Here is a 23463-nt window from a genome sequence, read left to right as displayed (position 1 = left end):
GCTTGAATGAGGAACCTATTCTCCTGTTTCCTGGCTTTTGGGTTGGGTTGGGGGGGGCGGAATCTTCAAGTTGGGATTCAGATCTGAGAGCCCTCAGATAACCAGATCATTCTAGTGTAGAAAAAATGAATTCCTAAGGCCACCCACCGGAATGGGGGTTATTTCCTCCCTGTGGGTACGGGGACCAGGGGGAAAGAAGAGGCGGTGTCTACTGTGTGACTCATTTTCCTTGCCTTGGCTATGAGAGGGGAGATCATTGGACTAGAAGTAACTATCCAGAAAAAGCCCACCCACCCAGCAGAGCCCCCTTGGTGGTATAAAGGCTGGGCTGGCATCTGTGCTCCCCCCCCCTCCCCGAACATAAAGACACACACTAGTTTGGTCCAGATGTCTGTAGTGCCACTTTATTGCCAATAGCTGACACTGCCCAGGGCTGGCGGAAGGTAAGTTAGTGGTGACATTTGACCGGTACGGCTAAGCTGGAGTGGGGAGCAGACTTTCTTGGACACTGATCCTGGGAAGAGGGTATAAGGCGGCTGTGGAAATGTCCATGGAGATGGTTTCTCTCTCACCCCCAAGACCACAGCAGCTTCTATTCCCTCCTGGTACCCAAAGGGACAAAGTGGAGGCCAGAGTCTCTTAGCTTACCAGGACCCAAGTGAGGGGAAAGAGGCAGTGGGGAGCCCTCAGCAGGACCAAACGGGAGACCAGGGCTTGGGTCCCAGAACAGAGTAGGAACCCAGAATCACGTGTAGTTACAGGATGACGCAGGGAGGACGGCTGTTCGTGATCTTTTCTAGGGGTTCTCCGTTACTGGCTCTTCGGATGGCCTCAATGAGCTAGAGGGCAGACATGTGGAATGGGATGATCCATTGCAGGGGAAGGGTGAACCGGGGCCTCCCGACATTGTAAATACTCACATCTTTCTCATAAGGGAAGCCCCCATTCTCCAGCTTGGAGAACACCAGCTGTCCATTGATTTCGATCTCAAAGGCCCCTGGTATTAAATAAATCAATGAATGAACTGTATGCTGAGAACAGGCAAGTCAGGAGAGGCTCTCCCACTCCTTAGACTTCACACAGGCTCCTTCATGTCTCCACCGGCCCCACTAGAGTCTACTTCTCTGAGCCATTTCCCAACCCCGGCTCCTGCCCAAGGAGCCCGACGAAGGCGTTACCTGTGTGTCCTTTGAACTCGGCTTCATAACTCAACAAAGGGCTCCCTCCCCTCCAACCCTACATTTCTGCACTCTCACCCGTTTTTCCCTACAGGGAAAACCAAACCACCAAAGGGAGCAAACAGCCGGTACATGCTACAGCTGTGTCCCCCCGCCTTACCTTTGGACGGGGCCTCGAGGTGGCTGGACATTTTACTATGTGCCAGACACTGCTGGACTCCATGTAAAACAGCCAATTCCAGGACTAGAAAGTGGCAGAGTTGAGATTTAGAACACTGACTCAGCAGGTGTTCTGCGGGCCTCACCTGTGCCCCCCAAGCGCGACTCGATCTCAATGCCAGGATACTGCTCCTTCACGGCACTCGCCAGCTCCAGGTAGGTCGCCTCAAATCCGCAGGGTTCACTAGGGACAAGATGCTCGGGGGTCCGCCTGGGTTTCGGGGGAGGGGCCTCCCGTGGACCCACCCCCGGTCGGTCCGGACACCCCACAGGCTGGAGACGCTCACCAGTACTCCACGACGATGCGCACCCCACTACCCGGTTCAATCTCCCCGGGAGGGGGCGCTTCAGACGTCGGCCCCGGCTCCCCGCTCATTGCTCCCGACTCCGCTTCAGCCGCTGCTTCCGGGTGTGACGCGACGCCGCGCACACGTGATGGGGCGGGGCCTCGGGGCGGGCCGGGCCGGGCGTTACGTCCGGGCGCCCCCTGCAGGCCGCGATTGCTGCTGCGTTTTGTGCCTCTCCCCAGTTAGAGGGCTCTGGGCTGGGTGGACCGATCCAGACCAGCTTACCTGGCCCGGGTTCTCAGAGCGCCGGACTTGCTCCGCACCTCGTGTCCGCTGGACGTCACGGCCTTATATAAGCTCATGAACTTAGACTGCAAAGTGCTTTCCAGTTTACAAAAGGAAGCGAAAGTGATGGGGCAAGCGGATCCAGGGCCTGGGGTTGGCTGATACGGAGTAGTTGCTATTTCTTGCTAACATGCTGATGGCGTTTTAAACCACCCCATAGCTCAACACTCAAGCATTTAAGACACTTAAGCTCCAAAGCTGTAGGCACAATGGGGGAGGGGGGCAGTGACTGCTTCTCCCCTCCATTTGAGAAGCTAAAGCTTTGGGGCTCGCACTCCTCAGAGCCTGCACCGCCTGCACCGTTCCTGCAACTCCCCGATCTCATCCTGGCCCGGGCTGGCATTATTGTCTTTTGCAGCTCTGAAAATGGAGGCTGTCTTGCTCCCTTTTTCCTCCCTGGAGTCCCACCATAATATCCTGATAGCTCACCTACATTATTACCATGCCTTCAAATCATGCCTTTTCGGGACTCCTGGGTGGCATGGTCAGTTCAGCCACTGACTCTTGCTTTCCGCTCAGGTCCTGATCTCTGAGTGCTGAGTTCCAGCGTCTGGTCAGGGCCTGTGCTCTGCGAGGAGTCTGCTTAAGACTCTCCCTCTCTCTCTCCCCACCTAAAATAAGTAAATAAATCTTTTAAAAAACATGCATTTTTAAACAAATGCAGTGATTTATTGAGTTGTGCCATCATCACTTCAGTCCAGTTACAGCACCTTTCCATCAGTCTAGAAAGGTCCCTCCTGCTTGTTTGCAGTCCAGCCCCCAGCTCCAGCCCTAGGCAGCCATCCATCTGCTTTCTGTTATAAATTTACCTTTTCTGGACATTTCCTATAAGTGATATAATATGTGGTCTTTTGCTTCTGGCTTTTTTCATTCAGCACAAGGCTTTTAAGGTTCACCCATGCTCGCACGTGCCAGTTGCTTGCTGAGCAGTATTCCGTTGTACAGATAGACCACCTTTTGCTGATCTGTTCAGTACCAGTTGATGGTCATTTGTGTTTCCAGTTTTTAGCTATTTTGAATAATGCTGCTTTGAATGTTCATGTGTCTTTGTACGTGTGTTGTCATTTCTCTAGGAGTAGAATTGCTAAGTTACATGGTAAGTTTATGTTTAACTTTTTGAGAAACAGCCAAACTGTTATTCCAAAATGCCTGTACCATTTTACATTTCCACCAGCAATGTATGAGGATTTGTTTACCCATATCCTTGTCAACACTTATTGTCTGTCTCTGATTATAGCTCTCCTGGGGGGGGTGAGGTGGTATTTCATAGTGGTTTTAATTTGCGTTTCTCTAGTGACTAATGACGTTGAGCACATTTTCCTATACTTATTAGCCATCCATCTCTCTTATTTAGAAAAACATCTATTCAAATCTTTTGCCCATTTTAAAAATAGATTATTTATTTATTTGAGAGAGCGAGTGTAGGAGAGAGAGGGAGAGATCACAGCAGGGGGAAGGGACAGATGGAAAAGCAGACTCACCGCTGAGTGGGGAGCCCAATGGGAGATTCGATCTCAGGACCCTGAGATCATGACCTGAGCCGAAGGCAGATGCTTAACTGACTGAGCCACCCAGGCGCCTTTGCCCATTCCAAAAAAAAAAAAGATTTATTTATTTAAAGAGAGAGAGAGTGCTCAAGCGCGTGCAAGAGAGGGTGAGCAGGGGAGGGTCAAAGGGAGAGGGAGAGAATCTGAAGCAGACTCCCCACGCACCACAGAGCCCACCTGGGACTCCATCTCAAGAACCCGAGATCATGACCTGAGCTGAAACCAAGAGTCAGACACTCAACTGACTGAGCCACCCAGGAGCCCATCTTTTGCCCATTTTGAATTGGTTTGTTTGTTTATTATCGATTTGTATGAGTTCTTTTTAAAAAAATTTTTAAATTTATTCATTTGAGAGAGAGAGAGCGAGAGAGAGCGTGCGCGCTACAGAGAGCATGAGCAGGGCGGTGGGTCAGAGGAAGAGGGAGGAGCAGATTCCCCAATGAACAAGGAAGCCCGAAGTGGGGCTCCATCCCGGGACCCCGAGATCATGACCCTCGCAGAAGGCAGACATCCAACCGAGCCACTCAGGGGCCCAAGAGTTCTTTATATAGTCTGGATGCAAGGTGCCTGAGCAGATCTATGATTCGCAAATATTTTCTCCCCACCTTTAGGAAGTTTTTAAAAAAATTTTCTTAACGATGTCTTTCGAAGTGCAAAAAATTTTAATTTTGATGACGTCTAATTTGCTGATTTTTTTTTGTCACTTGTGCTTTTGCTGCCGTATCTAAGATCTCTGCCTAATTCAAGGTCACAAAGATTTTTTCCTGTGGTTTCTTCAGAGGTTTTATTTTAGCTCTTACATTTAAGTCTGTGATCTATCTCGAGTTAATCTTTGTAGATCGTGAGGTAAGGATCTAAATGCATCTTCTGGCATGTGGATAGTTGATTATCTCAGAACCATTTACTGAAAAGACTAATCTTTCCCCACTCAATTGTCTCGGTACCTTTGTCAAAAATCAATTGACCAGAAATGTAAGGGTTTATATTTGACTTTTGGTTCTATTCCATTGATCTATAAACCTATTCTTTTTTGTTGTTTCTTTTTTTTTTATTTAAAAGTTCAGATATGGGTACCTGGGTGGCTCAGTCGGTTAAGCATCTGCCTTTGGCTCAGATCCTGATCCCAGGATCCTGGGATCGAGCCCCGCACCAGGCTCCCTGCTTGGTGGGGAGTCTGCTTCTCTCAACTACCCCTAGCTCGTGATCTCTCTCTCATGCTCTCTCAAATAAATAAATAAATATCATCTTTTTAAAAGTTCAGATATAACTTATATACGGTAAAATTCGCCCTTGAGTGTACCCTTCTGTGAGTCTAACACACAGTTGTGTATCTACCACCGCAACTGAGATACACAACAGCTCCGTTACCTCCTCACAAGTCCCTGTGCCCTTTGCTGTCAACCCGTATCCCTCCTCCCTGCCCGCAGACCTGTTTTCTGTCCTTACAGTTCCACCCCCTTCCGAAAGCCATATGAATGGAATCCTATGGCACTCAGCCTTCTGAGTCTGGCTTCCCTCGCTAACCCCATCCTTCAACATCCAGAGCGATCTTTTCAAAATATAAATCTACCTGCCTCTCTGCGCCTCTGCTTAAGCCCGGAGGAGAGACACTGCAGGGTCTGGCCTCGGCCCATAGTTCCTGCCCGTCTGGACAGACAGGATGGACGGCTCTTCAACCTGGTTTAACCACCTGAGGGCTTGTCAATACCACACATTCCTGGGTCTTGGCCCCAGAGACTGAGATTCAGTAGGTGGGGAGAGGCCCAGGGATCTGTTTTTTATACAAGCCTAAGGAGATGGGGAGGCAGGTGGTCACAGGCCACACTTTGAGAAAGAGCGGAGTCCAAAGCACTTGCCTTTCTCCGCACCCGCTTGAGCTAACCTGTGTGGCCTCCTCTCCTTCCTTCTCCTCCACCCCACTCTGCCTCCGCATGCCGTGTGCCCTCCCGCTAAGGGCTTTGGCCCTCCATTCCTCATCGATTCCTCATCGTGAACGGTAACTCCCCCATGCCCACCCACCAATCTCAACCTTCTCTCTACTCTAGTTTCCCCTCTGCTCGCTTGTCACTTCCACAGCGAAGGCTTTCCCAACTCTCTGGGTGAGTCATTCTCCCAGCATACTTGTCACCTGTCATTTCTTATTTTTGTGTGATTCTTTTTTTTTTTTTTAGAGATGGGGGAGGGGCAGAAAGGGAGAGAGAATGAGAGACTCTTATGCAGGCTCCACGCCCAGCATGGAGCCTAACATGGGGCTCGTTCCCACAACTCTGAGATCATGACCTGAGCCGAAATCAAAAGTTGGCCACTTAACTGACTGAGTCACCCAGGTGCCCCTTGTGGGATTCTTTGATTAACATCAGTCTCCCTGACTGGGCTGCGTGAGGATAGGGGCAGGGTCTGTTTTTGCTGCTCCCCGCTTTTCCCCCAGGACCAAGCATGGGGTTTGCATATAGTAGGTACTTAACAAATATTACTGAAATGAATGAAGGAATGATCGAGTGAATCGTCTACTGTGCTTTGCACACGCTGCTGCTCCATGGCCCAGGTGACCTTGCCCCCTCCCCCACTTCTTTGCTTAGTCCACTCATACTGGTTTTTCGAGGAAAACCCCATTTGGAGAAAGTTGAGGCTAGAGCCACTCCTTGATGGTCCCCCAGGGCAGACCTCTTATCACCCTAAGGACTGTTTGTTTACCCAACTGTCACCCACTTCAGGTTGGGAGGTGGCCACTGCCTTTGATCTGCGGCTTTCCAGGCCCTCTCCCTGACCCTTGTGTTTGCCTAATGCTGAAGGAGAGAGCTAACGTGATCGCTCAAAGGGGAGTCCCCTGGCACCAGGCCAGAGCTTTCCCTAGATCACTCCTCCCCACCATGAGACCCTGCCTAACCCCTTCGATTTCAGAAGAAGCTGAGATGCTGGACTTTGCAAAGAAGAGAGAACATTCTCTCTGGGTGCCTCTGGGTGCCTCTGAGGGCCAGGGTGCAGGCCGGGTGGCCAGACTGTGGCTGGAGGTCAAGGGGCAGCCCCTGTTGCTGGACACCCTTCTGGCCGGCTTCCCTCTTTCAGTGAGTGCTCTCTGCCCCATCAGATGGGACCCAGAGGCGAAGACAGTCTCCCTAGCTTGGCCAATGAGCAGACCCGATTTAGTGAGGAGCATGGGGAGGGGTTAGCACTGTTTCCCCTTACCTTCCAGCCCCCAGTCCCTCCCTCCCACGTCACGAGGACTCTAGATCCTCGCTCTTGAGGCTCTCAGCTCGACTGTCTTCCCCGCCTCTCCCCTGGCACCTGCTGCCGGGCTAAGAAGGGCAAAACAATTCCAGCCAGCGTAGAGTGTCAGGGAGTCCCCGCCCCTCCTCCTAGGGTTCCTCCTCCCAGGCTTCTCCCCCAGGCCCCGCCCCCACCTGCCCAAGATAATTTTAGTTTCCTTGGGCCAGGAGCCTGGACACACTGGGCTCTCCCTCCTCCCAACCCTCACTTCTACCTCCAAAGTCGGGACACCCTCCTACCACCATTAGAGAAGAAGGACTGGATTTGAAATCAAGTCTAGGTATCTGGGGTCCCAAGACAGAACAGGACTTCCGACCCGGTGTCCTGCTGCTCCTGCTGGGGCTCCTCCAGGTAAGGTGACCAAAATCGGTCCCAGCCGACAACCTGCTTCCACCACCAGCCGCACCGGGGCCCCAGGCTGTGCCTGTGTCAGGGCCAGGAGCTGGCAGGTTGCCCAGGTGGGCGGCCGGGCAGCCCGCCTGGCTCCCCACTCCCCTTCCCCCCTCAGTGATGTCAGGCCAAGGGAGGGGGCAGGAGGGGGACAGGTAGTTAAGGGCCTGGCGTCTCCCTCCCTAAACCTGTGGCCCCAGCCAAGTGTTCCTACGCCAGGGTCCAGGTAAGGACCCAACGGCCACTTCATCTCGAGGGTGGGGAGCGGCGGCAGGTCCCGGGTCAACAGGGAAAGATTCAGCCTCCTGCTGTGTTGCTCCGGCCGCCTCGCTTTCTCTTTTTCTCCAATCTCCCGTATCCTGTCCCTTCCTCACCACCTGCCCTCAGTCTTTCCCGATTCCCATTTCCTGTCCTTCTTATTCCTTCCTTTCCTCCCTGTAGCCCGCCTCCCTCCGCCCCCGGACAAAGCAGCTGATGGGGATGGGGACTGCAGATCCCCGATCCTCTCCTCCGGGAGACGCGGCTTTCCCGCTGAAACCAGCCCCTCCCCACCTTGCCAGAAAGAGAGCTGGGGTGGGGGGCGAACACCGAGGGCTGCCTCGAGTCTTTCCTTGCTCAGCCTGAGGTTACCCGTTCGAGGTTTCCCCCAGGCTCTACCAAAGACTGACGCTCCGCGCGGGGGCGGGGGGCACCCTCCAATTTGGAGGGCAGCAGAGGAGAGGGATCCCCTAAATTGCTAGAGCTCGGTCTCCGGATCGTTTGCCTGCTCCGACGTAGGGTCCTGCTCTAGGAAGGGAAGGTGGGGGCGGGGCAGGCCCGGGGGTCCATCCTGGAGTCGGAATGAAGGCTCGAAGGCTGGAGGGCTGGATGCTGGGGGTCTGCGGTGCCGCGGGGACGAGGGAAAGTGTGTGCGTGTTTGGGGGCCGGGGGCAGTGTTTGGAGAAAGACCCGAGTCTGGGTCTCCCTGACACGGCGGGGATGGAGAACGCACCTGTCCCAACTCTACTGCCCCTCAAGAATGGCCCCTCTTGGTCGGCCTGTCCTGGACTCTGCTCTCCCCTCTCCCCCCGATCCTGCGGGGGGAGCCCTCCGAGAAGGCTAGCAGCCTGTAATGATTAACTCCACAGACACAATCTAGCATTCTTCCCAAATTAAACTTTAAGAAAGCTTACCCCCCTTTTCCCATTGGGTGTTTTTTCCAGAGTGAGAGAGTGGGCGGGGCCTCAGAGTCCTGGGCCCTCCCCCCAGCTCCGGGTCACCTAGGGGTTTCCCGCCTCCTCACCTGGGCGCTGCACCCTCAAAGCTCCCCCGAAGGTTGAGCCTTCCACCCCCCGCCCATAAATCCCGGTGGGGGCGGGGCGTGGAGTGCTGGGCCGGACGGGGGCCTTCCCGCCACCTGCTGGTCCCCCGCCTAGGCCTCGGCCCTGCCAGCCCCTCCCCCTCCCCTGGTTCGCGACGGAGGTGGCCTTGTTTTCTACTGGGCCCGGCCACCCGCCCTTGGGGCCAGCCAGGTGGAGCAAGATTCAGGAAGTAAACAAGGAGGCAGGAGGCTGGGAGGGCGGGAGGGAGGGTGGGGCCGGCGCCGCGGGGCAGGAGAGGCCGTTGGGGAAGCCTCGGCCTGGAGTTGTAGTGTTGAGGGAACCGATAGATTTGGGGGGGTCGGTTTCTTCAACAGAAGCTTTCCTAGGGTCCCCGTTTGAAAGGTTCAGGTCTCTTGGGAGGGGGTTGCCCGGGCCCCACAGCTAGGCCCCGTTCTCCTCCCATCCCATGTATTTGGTTCTGACCGTCCCACTCTTCTCTTGCCTTAGAAGGGTCTGGAGGGCAAGGTGGAGGGATCAAAAGGCCAAATCCAAGTCTTTAGCGGCCCTCCAGCGCTCTGAGGCCAGACTCTAATCTGATTCTGATTTAAATCTACTCCCTTCTCCCTGCCCAAACACTCCTCTGATTCCTCTTCCCTCTGGGATGGAGTAGGACCCTACTTTTGGCCTCTGGCTTCCTCTCTGGCTTCCCTGCAGCCCCCCAGTCTCCCTGGAGTGAAGTCACCAGGGCTGGTGGCCAGAGGACTGATGGCATGGGAGCAGGGGCATTGTGTCTTGTCGATGTTCACTGGTGGGTGTGTCTTGCCATCCCCCCCCACCCAGGACCCTGAGCCCCCTGAGCCCCCTCCCTGCCTCTCCCTCCCTCTTGGCCTTTCCTTGTCTGCCTGGCTGTGTCTTTCTCTTGGGTGTCTTGCTCCTCCTGCTCCTGTAGCGTCCCTCTGGCCACGGTGCCCCGGAGCGTGTGTTGGGAGGACCTCATCCCCCACGGTGGATATAGACGCGTCCTCTGGGCCCACTGCGCCCTGGGTGCTGGGGGTAGGCAGCAGCAGCGGAATGAAAGCCTGGTAGGCCCCAGACAGGATAGGGAGCACTTCGTGGCTTCTTCCGGTGAGTGAGGGCATCACTGGGAGGTCGGCTCTGCTCCAGATGGGCCTTTGAACCCAGGCCAGGCCTTTTTCCTCTCCTTGGGTGAGGGGGCTCCTGGGTGGGGAGGTGACTACAGGACCCGGGCAGATTGTAGGTCCCACCTTGACTGGAGGTGGGCCAAGGGTGGGGAGGAGAAAATGATGTCAGAGCTGCTGCAGGCCCCACATCCTCTTTCTCCCCAGCCCGTCCCTGCCCCTGCGCCTCCCCCATTCCTCCCAGCCTGGTCTGTTGGGGGCGGGAGGGGAGAGAGGTGGGTAGAGGCAGGGCTGTTTGTGTTTCTCCTAAGCCAGGAAGTCGTGCAGATGAGTCAAGGTTGAATAGAGAGCCCCAGGCAGTGCTGTCCCGCCCCACCCTGACTCACCTGTCCCCCAGATCCCCTCACTTAAGGGTCAGGGGCCTGCCCCATCCTGGAGGGTCAGTGCCAGGTGCTGCAGGCAGCCTAACAGCACTGGCCTAGGTCTCAGGTTCTCCCAGGCCCTCCCAGGTTCTAGCCTGGCTCTAGGGGTCCTGCTTCCTGTGGAGGAGGGGCCCATGCTGCCTCTGTCCCCAGTGGGCATCTTTGCCCCAGCTCGCCTGTCCTTACTTGTCCTAGATGCCTGTCAGCACCTGGGGGCGATAGGACATGGGTAGGACCCTGGCCCTGCCTGGGGGTGCCAGGTGGCTCCAGACCAGTGGGTGGATAAGACAGGTGCACGGAATTGCCGCTGAGGCCCCAGCACAGTGCAGAGAGGGAGCCCTTGGGCCTGAAGCTGGAAAATCCAGAAAGGCTGCCCAGAGGAGGTGGCTCTGGCATTGGGGCTTCAGGAAAGTTGGGCAGGAGGAGGAATCTGGAGAGGGCACACAAAGTGTGGGGGCTGCTAGGGCAAGACCCCCAGGCTAGTCCTGCCCTTCTCCCATCAGCTGAGCCAGCCTCCTGCCCTCCTGGTTCCTGTCCTTTCCCACCTCCTCTCCCCTTCAGTGCATCACTCAGCACTTGGGCAGGCGTTGCCACAACAGGCTCTGGCAACTAGGGCTGGCAAGGAGGCACTGGAAAAACCCGGGGCAGAGCGCAGAGGAGTGAGTGGCCTGTGCTCAGCCTCGAACAGTCTGTGGGGCACGGAGTCTGTTGCCGCTGCCCGGCTTGTGGTGGGGGGGACCCTCTTCGCTCTTCCCTTGGGCAACGTGGGGCTAACAGAAGAGCATTGGGCTTGGAGTCCACTCCCTGACTCACCTGTGATGGGGGCAGGAATGCTTCTTTCTCAGGGACTTGGTATCCCCTTTTGCAAATGGGCTCCCTGGAATGAAGGCTCCAGGGAAACTCCAGTGAGAGGGGGAACAGTAGGTCCTGTGTCAAGTGAGGGGTACCTTGGGAGCTGTGTGAAGTCAGGAGTTCTGGGTCCTCTCAGCCCCTCTCCCCGAGACAAGCGCACAAGAGCGGCTGCCCACAGCCCTCTCTCCTCTCTCAGATGTCATGGAGCTCGGTCTGTCTCCGCCTCATCTCAGCAGCTCCCCAGAAGACCTGTACCTGGCCCCCGGGACCCCTCCTGGGACTCCCCCGCCTCCCTCTGCCCCTCTGCCCGGGGAGGTGAAGAGGTCCCAGCCTCTGCCCATTCCGACCAGCAGGTACAATGGGGTGATGGAGCTGAGGAGGGGCTGGTGGTGGAAGGGGGGGGGGTCAGTGCTGGATAAGCCAGAAGCTTGCCGTCGACCAATTCTCTGCCCTCTACCTTGGGCCACAGGAATCTTCTTCGAGAGGAGGAGCTGCGGGCAACCTCTCTACCCTCTATCCCCAACCCCTTCCCTGAGCTCTGCAGTCCTCCTTCAAAGACCCCCATTCTTGGGGGGTCCTCCGGTGCAAGGGGGCTGCTCCCTCGAGACACCAGCTGCCCCCATGTGAGTTGTCTTGGGAGAGAGAAGGCAGGGATGAGGGGTGCTGTGGGACTGGGGTGGATATGGTGCCCCTTCCGTGGAGGTGGGGGGATTTGGTCAGGAGTCCCTGAGGGTCTAGCAGGCAGGGGAAGGGCAATAACCCCCCTCCGCCGTTATACAAGTCATCTGCGATTCCCGGGATGCAGGTGGTAAAGGTGTATAGTGAAGACGGGGCCTGCCGGTCCGTGGAGGTGGCGGCCGGCGCTACGGCCCGCTACGTGTGTGACATGCTGGTCCAGCGGGCTCACGCCCTGAGCGATGAAAACTGGGGGCTGGTGGAGTGCCACCCCCATCTAGCGCTGGGTGAGTTGGGGTGCAGGGGGCTGTCTGGGCAGGAAGGCAATGCTTCGCACCTGGGGCTAGGCAGGTGGCTCCTCTGGGAGGCCTGTCTGCTCTCCCCTGACCCCTGCTTTTTGCCCTTGACCCCAGAGCGGGGCTTGGAGGACCATGAGTCCGTGGTGGAAGTGCAGGCTGCCTGGCCCATTGGTGGGGACAGCCGCTTTGTCTTCCGGAAGAACTTCGCCAAGTATGAACTGTTCAAGAGCTCTCCAGTGAGTGTGTGAGGCGGGAGGTCTGGGCCCTGGGACACCCTGATCCCCAACCTGGGCCCTCGATCCCTGACTCCTGACTCCTTCCCCGCCCCCCTCCCCCCCAGCACTCCCTGTTCCCAGAAAAGATGGTCTCCAGCTGTGTGGACGCACAGACAGGCATGTCCCACGAAGACCTCATCCAGGTAAAGGGACACCCCTGTCCCGTGGCAGATTCATGATTCCCCAGGATCACCTGCTGCTTTTTTGGCCCTGAAACATTTTGCTTCCCCTGCATGTGGTGGGGAGTCTAGCACGGTGCCGAGTGACTGTAGAAGTGACTTTTCCTGGCTGACCATCAGTTTCTTTGTCTATGAAATGGGACAATAAATGTATGAGGAGCACCTTGTCTCCTGAAGGCCTGTGTGTGCGCGCGCGTGTGTGTGCGTGTGCGTGTGTATGTCTCCCTGTTGGCCTCTCACCCTCTTCCTGCTGTCTTCTGGCCTCAGAACTTTCTGAATGCGGGCAGCTTCCCAGAGATCCAGGGCTTTCTGCAGCTTCGGGGGTCAGGACGGAAGCTTTGGAAACGCTTCTTCTGCTTCCTGCGCCGGTCTGGCCTCTATTACTCTACCAAGGGCACCTCCAAGGTGAGGTCTTGAGGGTTGACAGCCTCAGCCCCTATAGGATATCCCATTCCCGGTCCATCTAGGAGCCATCTCTTCCCTTATTGGAACGCCTAGATCTTTCTCCCTCTGGGCCCGGAGACCCTCCGCTGCTCGTCTTTCCCTCCTAGCTTCCCTAGCCCAGGGGGCAGTAGTGGGAAAGGCAGGTGAAAACTGAGTTTGAGTCCTGACTCTACTTCTGTTTGCTGTGTAACCTGGGGCACTTCCTGCTCCTCTCTGAAACCCCCCCCCCGTCGGTTTATGGATGTCGGTTTATGGATTACGGGGACAATAGTAGGGGGGTAGGGTCTGCCTGTAACGAGTCCTGCCTGTCCATGCCGCCTAGGATCCAAGGCACCTGCAGTACGTAGCAGACGTGAATGAGTCCAACGTGTATGTGGTGACCCAGGGCCGCAAGCTCTATGGGATGCCCACGGACTTCGGCTTCTGTATCAAGGTAAAAACCCTGGCCGGGCCTGGGAGGGAATGGGAGCTGCTCAGGTCCCCCCAGGATCCTACCTAGGGCTTCTGAGCTCTATCTGGGACACCCAGACTCCTCTCCCTGCACCCTTGCCGTGCCCCACGGAGACAGACATCTGGTCGTAATGGCAGATACGGGACCAGCTGGTTTCCTCTTCCTACAGCCCAACAAGCTTCGAAACAGCCACAAGGGGCTTCGGGTCTTCTGCAGCGAGGACGAGCAGAGCCGCAGCTGCTGGTTAGCAGCTTTCCGCCTCTTCAAGGTGGGACCCTGGGAGTGGCCTGGGGGGCTGCCCCCCCATCCCCCCTCCCGCATGAGTAGCTCCGCCCTCAGGAATGAGGGGGCATTGTAGCCTGGTCCAAGACCGGAGTCCTGGCTCTGGCCTCGGAAAGCTCCTTATCCAGGGCAGAGACACAGTCTTGCTCTTGGGGCGTTCTGGTGGATGGGGTCTCACAGGCCAGTCCCCAGCACCTGCTTGACGTCCTGCTCTCTTTCTCCCTCCACCCTGCAGTATGGGGCACAGCTGTATAAGAATTATCAGCAGGCACAGTCTCGCCACCTGCGTCCATCCTGTGTGGGTTCTCCCCCTTTGGTGAGTGTGCGCAGGGCCATTCGCTGGGGGTGGGCACCCAGGCCCCATCCTGGGGGGACATGGGCCCTGTTCTGACTCCTCCACATCCTGTCCCATCTACAGAGGAGTGTCTCTGATAACACCCTGGTGGCCATGGACTTCTCTGGCCATGCTGGGCGTGTCATCGAGAATCCCCGGGAAGCTCTGAGTGCAGCCCTGGAGGAGGCCCAGGCCTGGAGGGTGAGGGGCCTACACCCATCTGCATGTTTGTCCTGGGGACCTTCTCTCCACCTGTGTGTGTGTGTGTGTGTGTGTGTGTGTGTGTGTGTGTTTAAGAGAGGGGAGGGGCAGAGGAAGCAGGACAGAGAGACTCTTAAGCAGGCTCTATACCCAGCGTGGAGCCCAATGTGGAGCTTGATCTCACCACCCTGAGATCATGACCTGAGCCGAAATTAAGAGTCGGACACTAAACTGACTGAGCCACCCAGGCGCCCCTCTCCATGTGGGTTTCCGTGGTGGGGGAGGAAGAGAGGGGTAAGGGAGGTTCACAGGTACAGAAAGGGGCTCTGTATTCTCGAGGTGCCGGGTAATGCCCCGGTCACGCCCTGATCCCCTGTGTCCCCCACTGCTCTACAGAAGAACCACCGTCTCAGCCTGCCCACCCCAGGCTCGGGCACGAGCCTCAGTGCAGGTGGGTGAACACCCAGTGTCCCCGGGGCCGGGGAGGGGGGGCTGCCGTAGCTTCTCTGAGCGTTCCTGGTGGGGGTGGCTAGAGGAGAGTGACTGTCCTTCTGCCTCTCCCAACTCCAGCCATCCACCGCACCCAGCCCTGGTTCCATGGACGCATTTCCCGAGAGGAGAGCCAGCGGCTCATCGGGCAGCAGGGCCTGGTAGACGGGTAAGAGGCGGGGCTGAGCAGGCCGACAGACCCAGGGATAGGAGAGACCCTGTGTCAGGCTGGCAGCTCTGTGTCCCCGGGTCATGTTGCCCTATCTCCTGGCAGCCTGTTCCTGGTCCGAGAGAGTCAGCGGAACCCACAGGGCTTTGTCCTCTCTTTGTGCCACCTGCAGAAGGTCAAACATTATCTTATCCTCCCGGTGAGTCATCCCTGTCGTCCTCTTCAAGTGCCCTCGAGAAGCTCCCCAGGCAACCCCCCCCCCCGTGTCTCTGGGCTCTCTCGTGCTCTCTCTCGTGTCCCCGCACGAGCCACGGGGGACCTGCGCCCTCGCGCCTCTCCCTGACGCCTCGTCCCGTCTGGCTGTCCCCCAGAGCGAGGAGGAAGGCCGCCTGTACTTCAGCATGGACGACGGCCAGACTCGCTTCACGGACCTGCTGCAGCTCGTGGAGTTCCACCAGCTGAACCGCGGCATCCTGCCCTGCTTGCTGCGTCACTGCTGCACGCGCGTGGCCCTCTGACGGCCGCACGGGCCGCCCGCTGCCCCCCGTGCTCAGACGGTGGACTCGGAGGGCCCAGAAGCTTCCAGACAGGCTCGAGAGTCAGGGGAGGGTACCCCGACTCCACAGTTTTCTACTCTGCTCCTTTGCCTCTCCCTCAGGCAGAAAGCCCCCCGCCCACCTCTCTCCTCAAGAAAAGGCATCGGGGGTGGCCCTCCCCTCTGCGGAGCTCCCGAGCACTGCCCTGGGGTAGGGCATTATGGGAGAAATGGGGGCAGCCCAGGTGGTCTTATGCCCCACACTTTGTACAGACTGAGAGGCCAGTTGATCTGCTTTGTTTTATACGAGTGACAATAAAGATTATTTTTTGATACACCTGTGAGTTCTGTCTGGCAAGACCTGGCTTGCTGGAGTAGAGCAGGGGAGCGGGAGAGGGGGGCACCAGGCCCTGGTGAATGTGTCGCATGGGTCAGGGCCACGTGTCCTCCAGCCTGGATGTTTCTTGAGGGCAGGGTGGTCTTGGTCATCTGAGAGTCTCCAGGGTCCAGTAACTTCTTGGGTGATGAATGTGCGTATAAGGGACTGTCATCCAGGTGCCGTCGCCTGACAGGGCCTAAAGCTATGGAGGTAACTCTTAACAGGCCTGGGAGCGGGAGCCGAGTCCCACAGTGCGTACCTTCTGTGAGCCCCGTGGGCCAACTGCTGGGATGAGTCCCGACACACGTGCATCATGAGTCCACCACCGTCACCTGGGCACATGGCCCAGCACCTCTCCCAAGTCCCCACGACCCCCACTGTCAACCCCTCTCCCTCCTGCTTTCTTTCCTTCTCCTTCTTATTTTATTTTATTTTATTTTATTTTATTTTATTTTATTTATTTGAGAGAGAGGGTGAGAGAGAGCACGTGAGCGAGAGTGGGGTGAGGGGCACAGGGAGAAGCAGATTCCCCACTGAGCAAGGAGTCTGATGCAGGGCTTGATCCCAGGACTCGGAGATCATGACCTGAGCCGAAGGCAGACACTTGACCGATTGAGCCATCCTTGTGCCCCTTCCTCCTGCTTTCTGTCCTTACAGTTTGCGCCTCTAGAAAGCCATATGAATGGGACCCTACAACACTCAGGCCTCTGAGTCTGGCTTCCCTGTCTAAAGCACCCTCCAACATCCAGAGTGATCTTTCCAAAATACAAGCCCAGATGGACCCTGCAGGGTCTGGCCTCTCCACACTGCCCATGCTGGTCTGTTTATGAGTTTTGTTTAAAGAATTTTACAGTTTAGCTTTATAATAACTATCAAATTGGCAACACCTGAACATGCCATTTGATCTTTACATCACAATGAAATAGACCCTCTCTCCAGACCCATGAACTCCAACGAGGCATTATTTTTGCCGAGAAATAAAACCTCAGTCTCATCCCTTGGATCTAGGGGCTTGTTTATCAGAAATACAGGGGACAGAGGAACATGTGAAATGACACGTGGTGGTACAATTACCCAAATCCAGACTAGGAAACTCCAGAGCAGATGACCCAGCTTCTTTGACAACAACAAAATTACAGGAAAAGATGGGGAATCTCTAGCTCTCAGGAAATTCAGACATACATAATGTGTAGACCTTGTTTGATTCAAATCCAAACCAGTTAACTGTAAACAACGTCTATGAGCAATTGGGGGAAATTTGAGCTCCGATGAGATGTTTGATGATATTAAGGAATTATGGTTAACTTTTTAAGGGGTGGTAATGGTATTTGTGTGTGTGTGTGTGTGTGTGTGTGTGTGTGTGTGGTGTTTAAGTCTTCATCTTTGAGAGATTCATTCTAAAGTAGTTATAGGTGAAATGATGTCTTAGTTTTGTTTTTAAAGTAACCCCAAGGTTAGGGGAGAAGATGTGAGTATAGTCATGGGCTGGCCATGACTTGATAATGGTTGAAGCTGGGTGATGGGTACATAGGGATTCATTTAATTCTTTAAATTTGTGTAAGCTTGAAAATTCTGTAATTTATTTATTTATTTATTTATTTATTTATTTATTTATTTATTTTAATGAAGAACCTCTCCCCAGATCTTTCAGATTGGGCACGAGGTGGTGGGATCCTGTTTTGTTGGTGAGGAAACTGATGGCTCAGCGAGGAGACCTGCCCCAAATTACAGTTAGTGGGAGAACCAGGATTTCAACCCAGGTCTGAATACAGGTCTGGGCTGTTCTGCTATCCCTGCCTGGCTGACTTCCAGGTGGAATTCCTAAGTGGCCTGCGGGGATGGGGTGGGGGTGTTTTCCCCTGAAGAGCCCCTCCCATCTCTGCAGCCCTGGTCTCTGGCTAGGGGGTTGTCCTGAGGTGACTCCGAGAAGGGCCAGCCACCATAGCCAGCCCTTGGGCCAGGCTTGTCACCCCCAATCTTGGGGCTGGGGGGCCAGACCTGTCAGACAGGGGTGGGCAGAGAGGCCTCATCCACGCTCCAGCTGAGAACCTTCTGGGGACTTACCCTGAAGAAATGACTACAGCCAGGCACGAGAGGGGGTGCAGGTTTTGTTTCTTTTTAGCAGGACTTGAGGACACAGGGACCAGAGCAACCTGCTGCCTGCCACCTGCCACCTGCCATGGTTTCCAGAACCATCCCATCACTGGCTTCTCCTCGGGCCTGAGCTGACTGGTGCTGTCTGTGTGACTGGCCAGGGATGCCCAGGGCCACTTCTAAGGTGTGAGTGCAGGGGTCCACGCTGGGATGGGAGTAAAGGGGCCAGAATGAGTCACATCTTAAGCACGTCCAGGGATTTAGTCTGTATAAAAACAGGATCCAGTGTGTCCTCATAGCCTGAAGCACCAGGCTGGGGACAATGCCCTTCTACGTCAATCAGCTAATCAGAATATGTGGGACAGATATCATTTCACTTTACAAACAGGAGACTGAGGCTCAAAGAGAATGACCCGCCTGAGGTCTTATATGGAGTTAGAGACAGAGGTCCAGCCTGGCCCAGCTTGTCAGCGGTGGAACGTAGCCCTTTTCTGCCCTTTGTTCTCTGCCCCCTCTGTTCTTAGTGCTGGCTACTGTGAAGGACCTGAGCCATTGGGAACCCTTTGAGGTGGCAGATGGCTTGACCCTGAGCTGGATACTGGAAATCAGCAGATGAATGTCCTCACTGGGTGGCTGAGATCTCTGGCTTCTTGGAGGAAAGGCAGCAGCTCAGAATGTGGGGGACAAGGGCCCCTCAAACCCAGGGCAAGATTCTCCAGCTCTGAAGATGTGGGAAGGCTGATGTTCTACTGCCAAAGAGGCTGAAGCATGATCCACAGAGGCCAGACAGCAGAGGGAACTTCCAAGGATGGCTGCAGTGTGGCTAGTGGAGGCTTGCGGTTATGATGAAATTTGGGCTGCTGGGAGGGTGGCAGGGGCATTGTGGAGAACACAGAGGCTGGCACCTAACATACTGTCTTTTCAGTATCAAGTTATTGGGTTTGATTATAAAAAGTATATGTGCTTATTTATTTATATTATTTATTTGAGAGAGGCAGAGAGCGGGGGGAGGGGCAGAGGGAGAGGGAGAGAGCAAATCTCACAGATGCAGCACTGAGTTCAGAGCCTGACATGGGGCTTGATCTCACGATCCTGAGATCATGACCTGAGCTGAGATCGAGAGTCAGCTGCTTAACCGACTGAGCCACCCAAGCGCCCCAAAAGTATATGTGCTTATTAAAGAACATTTCAGAAATCAGAAAAAGCTTGGAAAAGAAAAAAGAAAATTCCCTGTCATCTCCCTGAGGATGCCGCAGGCATCGAGAGAGGGTGACACAGGGCCCACACCCAGGGGGCTGGCCCTAAATGGTCTGTAGCATACCCTAGACACCAGCTCCGGGGGCTAGTGTGACTGGTGTGAGCCCCGTGCCAGGGTACAGAGCTGTCCTTGGCAGCACCATGGGCCTGTCGGAGGATGTGGCCGCAGGGGTGACCTCCCTGCCTGGTCAAGTGTGGAGGGCAGGGAGGGCTGCTGCCAACTCTCTGGACTTTTGAGAACAGATGGGCATGATTCTAGGGAAGCCCACCTCCCTTAGGATGGCCCAGGTGGGACATCCAGACAGACAAAGCTCTGGACAACGGATGCTCTCCCTGATCCCCAGACATCCTGTTGAATGAAATCTACACAGCATCCAAGTTCATGGGTGGAGGGCCTCCTGGTGCCAGCGGAGGGTTCAACACTGGGTCAGAGACCCTGCCTGGCTCCTTCCTTGTGCCCAGTGCCAGGCACTCTGAGGAGGGAGGGAGGGAAGAAGAAAAGGAGACAGGCATGAGAGACCAAGGCCATTCAGAAGGATCCTTTCTTCCAAACTGTCCACATAAGCAGTTTTCTACAGGCTTCCTGCAGTCCAAGGATTCCAGCAGGAGCTGGGGGGCAGGTTGGGGTGGGGTTGGGGAGATCATTGCCTTTATAGCTGGGAGTTCGGCTTCACGGTATCCTTGGAAAAAAGGCTTCCACTACTACACAACTGATCTGGTCTAGCAGACAGAAAAGAGGGCCCAGAGAGGTCAGGGTTTGGTTGGCCCAACTTGCACAGAGGTAAGGTCTGCGGCAGAGTTTGCTTTCCTATCCTGTGCTGTTGGCAGAACCTTAGCTTTGGGGTTTGGGAGTGAGGTGCACAGTGTGGCCTCTTAGGACAGAGGACTCTGAGCTTCCAGCCCGGGAAGGGAGTTGAGCGAGGAAGGAAAAAGACATTGGGAACTTGGGGAAGTTGCATGTTGCAAACTGGAGTCTAGAGCCACAGAATGGGTGATCCTGGGGGCTGCGGCTGGTCCCCCGGGGTTCTCCATGATCTCCATACAGGTAGGGGCGTTAGGAAGTGGGGGGTACTATCTGGGCTGAGATGGGTTGTGCTCTACCGGGCCTTACGAGGTCTGAAATTCAGTCCCTTGTGGGGTGAGCTGTGATGGTGGCTAGCGCCCTATCGGAGGGCTGCAGCTGCTTCAAGGAACAGGCAGGTTTTTCTTTGCTGGGTACCGGGGGGCTGTTTAGCTGGAGCTGCGTTTTCATGGTGGGCAGTTTGTTTTTACTTGGCTAGGGTTTATCTTGGAGTGGTTTAGGTGAGACTAAGGGAGATTGGGAGGCCGCCTGCACCTCCACAGAACTGCCACCAAGGACGTATTCCCCTGCATTTATCTGCACACCCCGCGCCCCGAGTTAGAGCCAGGACGTGATGGAAGTGGGTATTCCTACCAGACACTACTGCGATTTCCCAAAGGATTGCAGGGCACCTCCTTTCTCCCAGCCCTTTTACATCCATCGGTCCCGATGCAGGTTCCCACCTTCGGGTTCTCTTCTTCCAAGCTGAGCCACCGCGTCCCACGCATCTAAGGGAAGACCTGGGGCGTGGGGAGGGGCGGCCGCACGAGTAAGGCTAGACGCGAGTCCGACGAGGCAGGAGCCGAAGTAAGGGTCCCGCGGGCGCTCTGGCCCCGCAGCACGGCGGACAGTGCTCTGCCGCCGCCGCCCGCCCCCGCTTGCTGGACGGAAGGGCGCCGAGCCGCAGAGGGGCTGCGGGGGAAGGCCGGCCCGCTTCGCCAGGGGGCGCGCTTCGGGCCCGCAGAGCACGCGCCTCGGTCCCTCGTCCCCACGGAAGGGGGCTCGCGTGGCGCCACAGCCACGGGCCCGTCCGTCGCGGGGCACGGGGTTAGGCTGTTCTTCCCTCGAGTTGGTGGGCTGCGTGGGGGCCTCCGGACGCCAGGCGGGGAGGGAGGTCTGAGAGCCGCAGCCAAGCTTCGAGGGGCCTCCACGGCGCAGGCCAGGCAGGACCTGCTAGGCGTGGCGGGCCGGGCGCTCCGGTTCCCCGGGACCCGAGCCCCCGGCTCCCGACGGCGCCCGAGCCCTCAGCCGCGCGGCGGCAGTGACACCCAGCGGCCGTGTCGGGAAGTGCAGGCGCCGCCGCTCGGCTCCCGCCGTGAAGGTCGACGCCTCTCGAGGTTCCCACTCGTGGTTACGAGCGGGCACCCCCAAGAGAGAAGGCCGCGCTCTGCAGACTGCCCCGCGGGGCATTTCCCCTTCCCCTCCCCCAGTTTCCTCCCCGGCAGTCGCCCGAGCGCTGGGAGATCCTGCGGGGCTGCAGTGCCCGGAAGGGCGGGGCGGGGCGCAGCGGCGGCGCTGGGCTGTGACCCGGAGCAGTTTCACTTCTGGATCCTACCCGGGTGTGATGGGAGAGCATCTGGGGTGGGGGTGGAGGGGGGGGACACACAGGCGTGCCGAGGGCCGGGGCTCGGGACCCCAGGGGAGGGATGGCTTTTTACTCCCGGGGTGTCACGCGCCCCACGCCTCCCTGCATTTTCCACCGACCCCCCCCCCGTCGTGGGTTCCACTCCGCTGTCACCGGAGCTGCCGCTCCTCCCCAGCAGCCGCCGCCTCCGCGGGGGCTGCCGACCCCCGGAGAGGCCCCGAGCGGCGTGGGCGGCAGGAGGAGCGAGCTGTGAAGCCGCAAGCAGGGGGTTAGGCTGCGGGCTGCTGAGACGCCGAGCTGTTTCTCAGAAGTGCAGCTGCCCCTCCCCTCACACCCCCCTCAGCTCCCACCTCGCACCGCACCCCTTCCCCCTCCGCCCGGCCTTCGCTTTCCTCGCCTGGGCACCCCCAACCCGGGAATCAGGTGTCTGGGTCCAGGCAGAATGAAGAGAACCTGAAGAGAGGACGGGGCCGGGAGTTCAGACCCAGCCTCCGTGCCCATATTCGGAGCCCACAATTCCACTGTCACCTCCCTGTCCCCCACACTCCTTTGGGCCAGGATTGGAATTTCACAGAATGGTTTAGAACGTGACCACTTGTTAAAATCATAGGCCGCCCGCTGCAGCGCCCTGACCTCACTGTCAGTGCCTCGGTGTGGTGGGGAGAGAAGGAAGAGGGCACAGGACCCTCTTTCTCTCCTCTTCTTTCTGGAATTAGAAGAAAGGCTGGCTGGAGCCATGGGGTGGAGGCCAGGCTTCCTCTCAGTTGGAAGGAACTTCAGAGATCTATTTCCAGGGAAAAATTAAGGCCCAGAGAGGGAAATGAAAGTGCCCAGGGTCACCCAGAGAAGTGGCAGGGCTGGGGCTGGAAGCTGGAGTCTGCACCAGGCTGTCATTTGCTTTACTGAGACTTCAGAGCTGGATTCACCGACTCCTTCTGTCTCCCCGCCCCCCCCCGCCCCCCCCACCAAGAGTCTAGGGAGGGTGGGTGGGGTCTGTGAGTGACAGGGAGGTAGAGGTGCTGAGACAAATTCCAGTGGGGGTGGGATGGGGATTGACCTGGTGGAAGGACAAGCCTGGGGAGGAGGTGGCATCTGCCCCCCTAGTTCCCACCAGCCGCCCCCAGGGCTGTGGTTTATTTGACTAGGCAGCTCTTCTGGGCCAGGGGGCCTGGGGAGTGGGGGGAGGCAAAGTGATGGGAAAAGACTGCTCTAGGGCTTCCTGCCCCATCAGTCCTGGGGAAGGGGGGCAGCTTACATCACCCACAGGCCCTCTAACCTCCATACTTTCCACTGCAATGCTCTTTCCTTGGGTATATTCTTGGGTATATATGTTATTCCGGGGGAAGGTCTGTTACTTTGGGGGGAAGGGAGGCAGCTGCCTACTTCACAGGTCAAGACAGAGTTAAAAACAAAACCGCAGCAAATTCAACACCCCGTGTCCTTCAGGGACTTTCCATGACACCTTCCTTCCCCCTCTCCCCCAAGCCAGGGAGTACCTCCCCAGAGGGCCTCCCCACCCCAGGTGCAGTGGCTTTTGGCTTTTATGCAAACAACTGTCTGACCGGGAATGCTCTGCAGCCAGAACTTGTGTCCCCGGCACCACGTGCTCCTCCATCATCCCACAGCGTTCCTGGCCTCCCCAGAGCTCTCATCTCCACTTTTCCTCAAATGCTGGGTGCTAGGGAATGGGAGGTGAGGGAAGGGACACGGGTCCTTGTCCCCCTGCTTGCCCTTGGATGGCAGTTGCCTGCAGGTGGAGGTTTGGGCACCACAGTGATGGGGGAGGGGGAGGAAGAGTGTGCAGGTGTGGGGTGGCCTCCCCTGCCAGGCCCACTACCCTCTGAAGTGTCACATTAGTTCCCAAGAATTAGGAAAGGAAACTGTCCTTAGGCTGGAAGCCCATCCAGCACCAGCCAGCCCCAGAGCTGTCTCCACTGCTCCCTGGCAAATGGGATCAGGTCTGGTCTCCTTTTCTCTCTGAGCTGCTTCTGCTTTGGGAAGGGAGTGGGGAGGAGGCCACATACCAC

The 23463-nt window shown here is 56.8% G+C and overlaps 2 protein-coding genes across 2 annotated transcripts; one reads left to right on the top strand and one right to left on the bottom strand.

Moving 5' to 3' along the window:
• Positions 1-382: 382 nt before the first annotated feature.
• MIEN1 (migration and invasion enhancer 1) lies at positions 383-1841 on the bottom strand. Its single transcript, XM_008689259.2, has 4 exons — positions 1685-1841; positions 1484-1581; positions 921-997; positions 383-839 (listed from the first exon to the last, which is right to left on the bottom strand). The coding sequence occupies exons 1-4, from the start codon at positions 1771-1773 to the stop codon at positions 756-758; spliced, it is 348 nt and encodes a 115-aa protein (XP_008687481.1). The 5' UTR covers positions 1774-1841; the 3' UTR covers positions 383-755.
• Positions 1842-8656: 6815 nt separating this feature from the next.
• Positions 8657-15615, top strand: GRB7 (growth factor receptor bound protein 7). Its single transcript, XM_040639888.1, has 15 exons — positions 8657-8763; positions 11144-11300; positions 11417-11570; positions 11753-11909; positions 12036-12157; positions 12262-12339; positions 12643-12780; positions 13142-13252; positions 13440-13538; positions 13788-13868; positions 13971-14087; positions 14484-14538; positions 14658-14745; positions 14851-14944; positions 15117-15615. Exons 2-15 carry the CDS (start codon positions 11149-11151, stop codon positions 15261-15263), a joined length of 1593 nt encoding a protein of 530 aa, XP_040495822.1. The 5' UTR covers positions 8657-8763; positions 11144-11148; the 3' UTR covers positions 15264-15615.
• The last annotated feature ends 7848 nt before the right edge of the window (positions 15616-23463 follow it).

This window comes from Ursus maritimus, unplaced genomic scaffold, assembly GCF_017311325.1.
Source record: "Ursus maritimus isolate PB19 unplaced genomic scaffold, ASM1731132v1 scaffold_24, whole genome shotgun sequence".
Taxonomy (NCBI): domain Eukaryota; kingdom Metazoa; phylum Chordata; class Mammalia; order Carnivora; family Ursidae; genus Ursus; species Ursus maritimus.
The sequence above is the reverse complement of the archived record's forward strand: the minus strand, read 5'-3'. Positions and strand labels throughout refer to the sequence as shown.

Coding starts and splice junctions, on each gene's coding strand:
- MIEN1 (XM_008689259.2), bottom strand. CDS start 1,773: ATGAGCGGGGAGCCGGGGCCGACGTCTGAAGCGCCCCCTCCCGGGGAG. Junction 1,582..1,684: donor CGCATCGTCGTGGAGTACTG/GTGAGCGTCTCC, acceptor TCTTGTCCCTAG/TGAACCCTGCGGATTTGAGG. Junction 840..920: donor GCTTCCCTTATGAGAAAGAT/GTGAGTATTTAC, acceptor TCTGCCCTCTAG/CTCATTGAGGCCATCCGAAG.
- GRB7 (XM_040639888.1), top strand. CDS start 11,149: ATGGAGCTCGGTCTGTCTCCGCCTCATCTCAGCAGCTCCCCAGAAGAC. Junction 11,301..11,416: donor CTGCCCATTCCGACCAGCAG/GTACAATGGGGT, acceptor CTTGGGCCACAG/GAATCTTCTTCGAGAGGAGG. Junction 14,945..15,116: donor AACATTATCTTATCCTCCCG/GTGAGTCATCCC, acceptor GCTGTCCCCCAG/AGCGAGGAGGAAGGCCGCCT.